The sequence below is a fragment of the Cebus imitator genome, unplaced genomic scaffold, assembly GCF_001604975.1.
Source record: "Cebus imitator isolate Cc_AM_T3 unplaced genomic scaffold, Cebus_imitator-1.0 Scaffold795, whole genome shotgun sequence".
NCBI classification, from domain to species: domain Eukaryota; kingdom Metazoa; phylum Chordata; class Mammalia; order Primates; family Cebidae; genus Cebus; species Cebus imitator.
Genome location: NW_016108110.1, coordinates 1 through 7,729, shown reverse-complemented (window position 1 = coordinate 7,729; position 7,729 = coordinate 1). Strand labels below are relative to the sequence as shown.

The window sequence follows — 7,729 nt, the reverse complement described above, 5'->3', positions numbered from 1 at the left end:
CTCAAAATAATAAAATAAAATAAAATAAAATAAACATAAAATAAAACTAGTCTCAGAAAAATCAAAATGGGTACAATTAATTGTCAACAGACCTACACTAAAATAAATACTAAAATATTTATTCAGGTTAGAAAATAATGATCCCCAAAATATGAAAATGCAAAAAGGAATAAAGAATACTGAAAAGGATAAATACGTAGGTCAATCTATATGAATACTTATTGTATTAAACAATTATCATAATGTATTGGAAGTCTTAAAATATACGTAGAACTGACATTCAGAGCAACAATAGTACAAAATAAAAGGGGGGATTAATTTAGTTGAAATATTTTACATCATTGCATTGTTGAGGAAGTAGTAAATATAGTAATCTGTAGTGGACTAATAAATCAAGGGTGGCATCAGTGAATGGTTGAAACAGCCCGTAGGGACCTACAATGTTGGGTCCTTTGAGTAGTTGTGTATAGCCTAAGATTTTTTGTTCGAAGAGTGTAAGGACCTCTATAGTGGTAAGAGTGGGGATAATGAGTAGGAGAAGGTAAATTATAGGTATGTTGTTAAGAAGAGGAGTCGAACCTCTAATTATAAAGTTTTAAGATTTATGCAATTGCTGGGCTCTGCCGTCTTAGCAAATCCTGTTCTTGGGTAGTGTGTTTGATGATTTGTTAGATTGAGCTAGCATCATCTATGCAGTGAGGGCACTTTATGAAGTGGACCCTATTTCTCTTGTCTTTTTGTGCTAGGAGAAATATTAAATACATAGAAACCAACCTGGATTACTCCAGCCTGAACTCAGATCATGTAGGACTTTAATTGTTGAACAACGAACACCTGATAGCGGCTACACCTTTAGGATGTCCTGATCTAACATTAAGGTCGTAAACCCTATTGTCGATATGGACTCTAGAATAGGTTTGCGCTGTTATTCCTAGGGTAATTTATTCCGTTGATCAAATTATTGGGTCAATGTGCATTAATTCGCTTAGACTAGTGCGGTCTTAGTTTAGGTTGTTCGGAGTTGAATTATGCTCCAAGGTCACCCCAAGCAAAATTTTTAATGCAGGGATACTAGGGTAGGCTCTGTAGGATTGAGTTATTTGCAGTAATGAATTAAAGCTCCACAGGGTCTTCTGGTCTTATTTGTTTATATCCGCCTCTTCACGGATGGGTCAATTTCACTGATTAAAAGTAAGAGACAGCTGAACCCTCGTGTCGCCATTCATACCAGTCCTTATTTAGGGAACAAGTGATTTTGCTACCTTTGCATGGTCAGGATACCACGGCTGTTAAACATATATCACTGGGCAGGCAGCGCCTCTAAACTGGTAATGCTAGAGGTGATGTTTTTGGTAAACAGGAGGAGTATGATTTACCGAGTTCCTTTTACTTTTTGTGATCTTTCCTTAGAGCATACTTGTGTTGGGTTAACAGTATAAATAACAGATTGCTTATTATATTGTTTATTAATATTAGGTTGTTAAGTGTCAATGGGTTATTCTGGTCTGATGTAAGCTTATGCAATGGAGGATGTCTTTATGTGACTCATAATCACATTACTGCTTCTATTAAGTAACAGATTAGTCCAATGTGATGTTAGAAGTTCAGTAATTAGAATTTAAGATAGTTAGATATTGAGCTTAAACACTTTCTTAATTGGTGGCTGCATTTGGGCCAATTATGGTAGTAATATTTTTCACTCTCTGTAGGAAGGTTGTTTCCTAGGGTCTAAAGAGCTGTCCCTCTTTAGACTCACAGTTAAACTTGCAGGGAGATTAAGTAATTCTGTGGGTAAGTTTAAAGTTGAACTAAGATTCTATCTTGGACAATCAGCTATCACCATGCTTGGTAGGCTTGTTACCGCTACTCATGAATCTTCCCACTATTTTGCCACATAGGTGAGCACGCTCTTTCAGCCGTTCTTGGATAGCTCATCTGGTTTCGGGGGACTTGGCTATAGTTCTCTGTGTAAAGTTATTTCTGGTGAATACATTATGCAGAAGGCATAAGGGCTTGTCTTTGCTTTTTAGTACTTGATACAGGTCTTTCATTTTTCCTTTACAGTGCTATATCTATTGCACCAGGATAAAAATTTATATTGTCTATACTTTTGTCTAAGATAAATGGTTTGGTTAAGATATTTTGATAATATTTTTAGTGAGGTTTGGGGCTAGAGTTGGCTCAAAGTGATCAGGTCATGATGAAATCTTCCAGGTGTAAGCTACACTTTGGTTTGTTCAAGTGCTCTTTCCAGGTTGCTTACCATGTTATGACTTATCTCTTCTGTAGGTGTGCAGAAAATTATTAGTAATAGTGATTTCTAGAGTAATATTTGAGGAGGGTGACGGGCGGTGTGTGTGTGCTTCATGGCCTTATTCAACCAAGCACCCTGTTCTTGATTTACTGCTAAATCCTCCTTGAGCCCTTAGATTTCATAAAGGTTGCCGTGAGATTTTCTGGATATAGAAAATGTAGCGCACTTTTTGCCACCTCATGGGCTATGCCTTGACCTAACATTTATATGTGTGTATTTGTGCGTACTCTATAGCCTTCTAAGGTTTTGCTGAAGATGGCGGTATATAGGCTGGGGGCAACAGGTGGTGAGGTGTATCGGGGTTTATTGATTATAGATCAGGCTCCTCTAGAGGGATATAAAGCACTGCAAGTCCTTTAAGTTTTAAGCTGTTGCTTGTAGTACTCTGGCAAATGGTTTTGTTAATATAACTATTAGAGTTTAGGGTTAAGCATAGTGGGGTATCTAATCCCAGTTTGGGTCTTAGCTATTGTGTCTTCAGGATATTAAAGACACTTTCTTAGTATATTTTATTTCGGCTGGAGTTTTTAACAACTTAGATGGGGTTTAGCTTTACTGAGACCTTAAACACTCTTTACACTGAGTTCTATTAGTGCGGGTTAATCGTATGGCCGGGGTGGCTGGCATGAAATTAACCAAACTTAAATGTTAGTGTAGCTTAGCCAAACTTTCATTTGTTACTAAAGATTTCTCAGGCTGGGCGTGGTGGCTCACGCCTATAATTCCAGCACTTTGGGAGGCAAAGGTGGGGGGATTACAAGGTCAGGAGATCAAGACCATCCTGGCTAATAAGATGAAAACTCTTCTCTACTAAAAAAAAAAAAGGTACAAAAAATTAGCCGGGTGTGGTGGCGCACACCTGTAGACCCAGCTACTCGGGAGGCTGAGGCAGGAGAATCGCTTGAACCTGGGAGGCAGAGGTTGTAGTGAGCTGAGATCGCACTTGCACTCCAGACTGGGTGACAGATTGAGACTCTGTCTTAAAAAAAAAAAATTGATCACTGCTGTTTGCCATGGGGGTGTGGTTAAGGCAAAGTGTTTTGAGATGCATTTGTGCGTGCTTGATACCTGCTCCTTTTGATCTGGGTGATCTAGAGGGCATTTTCACTGGGGTGGGGATGCTTGCGTGTGTGTAATCTTACTAAGAGCTAATAAAAAGGCCAGGACCAGACCTATGTGTTTATGGGGTTGGGTGGACCCACCTAGAAGTTTTCAATGTCTTGCTTTGCACGATTAAGCTACATTAACTACATAAATACTTAGTGGAAAAGTTGAGATATGAAAAAGGAAGAAATAAGTGTGAATAGTCGTTTACAGTTCTGGAAATTCAGGGTGTTTAAGGCTAATTGGCAGAGGTTTGGCTGGGAGGATTAGTTATAATTAGAGTATATTTAATTTAGGGTGTGATATAATGGGGCAGTGCTTTCAGACGGATATGCTCAAGGTATTATATTAGTATTAGGGCGAAAATTTTAGCTATTATATCTATTATACAAAGTGGAGTGTTAATTTGGTAGGAGGTTCTTAAGATTTTTCAGAAAAATTATATCAATCAATATAGCCCTCAACAGGGCTAGTTGTTGAGGTGTTCTTCGTTAAAATATGATTTCTAAGCTCTGATTCGGTTGCATTTTAGTTTCTTGTTTTTGGGCTTTGGCAAGGGTATGTTTATCTAGGTTTATGGTAAAGTCAGAGATTGGGGGAGGAAGGTTTGCAGATTTCATCAGAATGAGTTCTTGAAATTGTGCATACATGCATGAGCGTCTATTGATTAATTGTTATGTCCTTCAATTAATTAAACCTTATGCTTGTTATGCCAGCCCAGAATACTCAATATAAGCTCAGCTTCTACAATTGGTTTGGCAGAAATCAAATCTGATTAGGTCTACAGAGGATTCAGCAGGTACCAGGCCTTCCGAAACAGTGAGCAATAGCATCTCCCAAAGTTAAAAATACCAAATGCATGACAGTGCTCCCATGACTAGTTAATAGGGTGGTACTCACCAGTCCATTGAGATGTCTTATTTAAGGGGAACATGTGGGTGATCTTAGTGTTATGGCCCTGAGGTAAGAACCAGATGCCATCATAACCTCTAGGATCATTAAAATAATGATTAAAGAATGCAAAACTAAGAAAGTAAAAGAAGGCAAATGGAATAATAAAAGTTAATTGATTAATCCAAAAGTCAGAAAAGGAGGGGAAAAAAGGAACAAATGATGGAAGACAAAACAGGTGACAAGCAGTAAGATGGTATACTGAAACATATATCAGTAATTATGATGAAGTTCAAATTGTCAGAAAGGATTTTAAAAAGAAAGGTAACTATATGTAGTTTACAGGAAATGTATCGTTAACATGAAAACACAGAGATGAAAGGCAAAATGATGGAATATAATATATAATACAAATACTAATCCAAAGAACGTTAGTGTAGCTAGATTAATATTGTGAGTTGAATGGTAGTCCCTAGAAAGATACATCCTAACCCCCAGAACCTATGAATGTAGCCTTATTTGGAAAAGGGATCTTTGCAAAAGTAATTAAATTAAGGATCCTGAGATTAGATTATTCAGATCAGCTCTAAACCCATTGACAAATGTCCTTATTAGAGACTTAAGAGGAGAAGACAGAGAAGAGGAGAATACCACGTAAAGAAGCAGAGACTGGCATTATGTAGCCATGAGCCCAAAAATCCTCAGAGCCACCAGAAGGTGGAATAATAGAAAGCATCCTTCCCCAGCACCTTTGGAAGAATTGCAATCCTGTCAAACCTTGATTTTAGACTCTGCCCTCCAGAACTGTGTGAAAGTAAATTTCTCTCTCTTTTTTTTTCTTTTTTTTTTTTTGAGACAGAATTTCACTCTATCACCAGGCGCCAGGCTGGAGTGCAGTGGCGTGATCTTGGCTCACTGCAACCTCCGCCCCCCAGGTTCAAGCAATTCTCCTGCCTCAGCATCCCAAGTAGCTGGGACTACAGGCACATGCCACCAGGCCCAGCTAATTTTTGTATTTTTAGCAGAGACGGGGTTTCACCATGTTGGCCAGGATGGTCTCGATCTCTTGATCTCGTGATCTTCTCGCCTCGATCTCCCAAGTGCTGAGACTACAGGCGTGAACCACCATACCCAGCTGCAAATTTCTCTTTTTAAGCCACTAAATTTGTGGTAATTTGTTACAGCAACCCTGGAAAACTAATAAAGATTTTAGTACTAGGAAGCAAAGTGCTGGAGTAACAAATAGCTAAAAATGTGGAAATGGCTGTGGAACTGGGTACTGGACAGAGGCTGGGAAAAGTTTAAGAAGCATGATGGAAAAATTCCAGATTGCTTTGAAATGATTGTTAGTAGAAATATGAACATCAAGGCAATTCACATCAGGGCTCAGGAGGAAATGGGGAGTATGGTAAAGAAGGCTTCTATCATCTTAGAGAATACATATGTTATGCAGAATGTTGATAAAAATATGAACAATAAAGGCACTTCTAGTAAGAATGCCGAAGGAAATGAGGGACGTGTCATTGGGAATGGAGAAAAAGTGATCCTTGTTATATAGTGGCAGAAAACTTGGCTGAATTGTATTCTACAGTTGGGTAGAAAGCAGAACGTATAAGTGATGAATCTGGGGGTGTAGCTGAGGAGATTTCCAAGCAGTGTTAAAAGTGTGGCCTAGTTTCTTCTTGCTGCTTAAAGTAAAATGCAGAAGGAAAGAGACAAATTGAGAAAGAAATTGTTAAACAAAACAGAATGAACATTTGATGATTTGGGAGGTTCTTTGCCTACCCAGTTTGCAAAAGATGCTAAAATTAGAAAATTCACTGTTGGAGAAAAAAAAAAAAAAAGAAAATTCACCGTTGGGAATATATGTTCCTGAGAGAGGTGTTGCTAGATACCTTTTTGCTGAAGAGATTAGGTGTGTGACTCATGGACCCAATCAACTATCTCAGCAGAAGCCGAGAATCAAGGGATGGAAATGAGAACGGCGCGACCCACCGCTAGAGATCCAGTAGCAAAATTTTGGCTTCCAATCTCTGCGACCTTATCTTCTACTGGTCTAGAGATCTTGGTTTCAAAGGAAGGAATGCTTTCCACTAGGAGGCACAACAAGGATTCCATTGAACTGGAAGTAAAGACTGCCATCCAGCTGCTTTGGGCTCCTCATGCCTCTAAATCAACAGGCAAAGAAGGCAGTTACTGTACTGGCTGGGGTGACTGGGCCTGATGACCAAGGGGAAGATGGGGTGCCCTTCTAAATTCTTCCAGCCTCTAACCATTACCCAATTTCAAAGGTGCTTCCACATTTTCAGGTATTTGTTATAATCCCTCGTGCAATAGAGGAAGGAACCAGGGAGAGAGGAACATTTGCTGACAAGTCAAGTGGAATGGGTCCTAGTTCCAGTCTGTTAATAACTTCTGGAAGAGTTATTTTTAAGAGTCTTTTACTTCCTTGGGCCTCAGACCCTTCACCCCGAGAAGTGAATTGTTAAGGGGTCTCAGAAGTGAGATGCAGAGAACACACCAGCTATGTCTGTCTGTGTGTGTGTGTGTGTCTTGACAGGTAGATATGTGTTTAAGGAAATTCTCCTGCTTGGAAGCCACAGCTGCTAAACCAGAGGGTTGTTCAAATTTTCTTTTGACACAAACCATGGTCTAAGGACCGGCAGTAATAGCATCACCTGGGAGCTTGTTAGAAATGCAGAATTTCAGGCCCTTTACAGAAGTACTCAATCAGAATCTGCGATTTAACAAGATCCTTAAGGAGATCCCAATGTGCATTCAAGTCTGAGATGCACTGCTCCAGAGCTCCTGGGATAAGACAAATGTCAGCCTGAAAAAAGAATGGGATTTGAAGTCAGAAGACCTATGTGTCAGTTTTAATTCTGCCACTCACTGGCTGTCCAAATTGAGCAAGTCATACAATCACCTGGATCCTTTTTTTTGTAAATCGGGTGCTCTAATAACTACAGGATGGTGTCAAGATCCATGGTGTATGTTCTGGAGCCAAACTGTCTAACCTTAAATCTTGAGTTCATTTATTAACTATGAAGCTTTGGGTGAGTTGCTGCACCCAAATCTGTGGCCTTCAGTCTCTTTATCTGTAAGACAGGGTATCACAATAATGACAGACATTGAGAATTTTAAAATGGGCTGGGTACAGGGGTTCATGCCTGTAATTCCGGCACTTTGGGAGGCAGGCTGATCACCTGAGGTCAGGAGTTCAAGACCAGCCTGGTCAACATGGTGAAATCTCATCTCTACTAAAAGCACAAAACTTAGCCAGGCATGGTGGCACATGCCTTTAATCCCAGCTACTCAGGAGGCTGAGGCAGGAGAATCGCTTGAACCCAGGAGGTGGAGGTTGCAGTGAGCCAAGATCATGCCACTGCACTTCAGCCTGGGCAACAGAGTGAGATTCTG

At 39.7% G+C, this 7,729-nt stretch overlaps 1 protein-coding gene across 1 annotated transcript; it reads right to left on the bottom strand.

Moving 5' to 3' along the window:
• Window positions 1-877: 877 nt before the first annotated feature.
• On the bottom strand, window positions 878-1,665 carry LOC119469724 (humanin-like 13). The gene has a single exon (XM_037735393.1). It carries the CDS (start codon window positions 1,220-1,222, stop codon window positions 1,148-1,150), a length of 75 nt encoding a protein of 24 aa, XP_037591321.1. The 5' UTR covers window positions 1,223-1,665; the 3' UTR covers window positions 878-1,147.
• Between the last annotated feature and the right edge of the window lie 6,064 nt (window positions 1,666-7,729).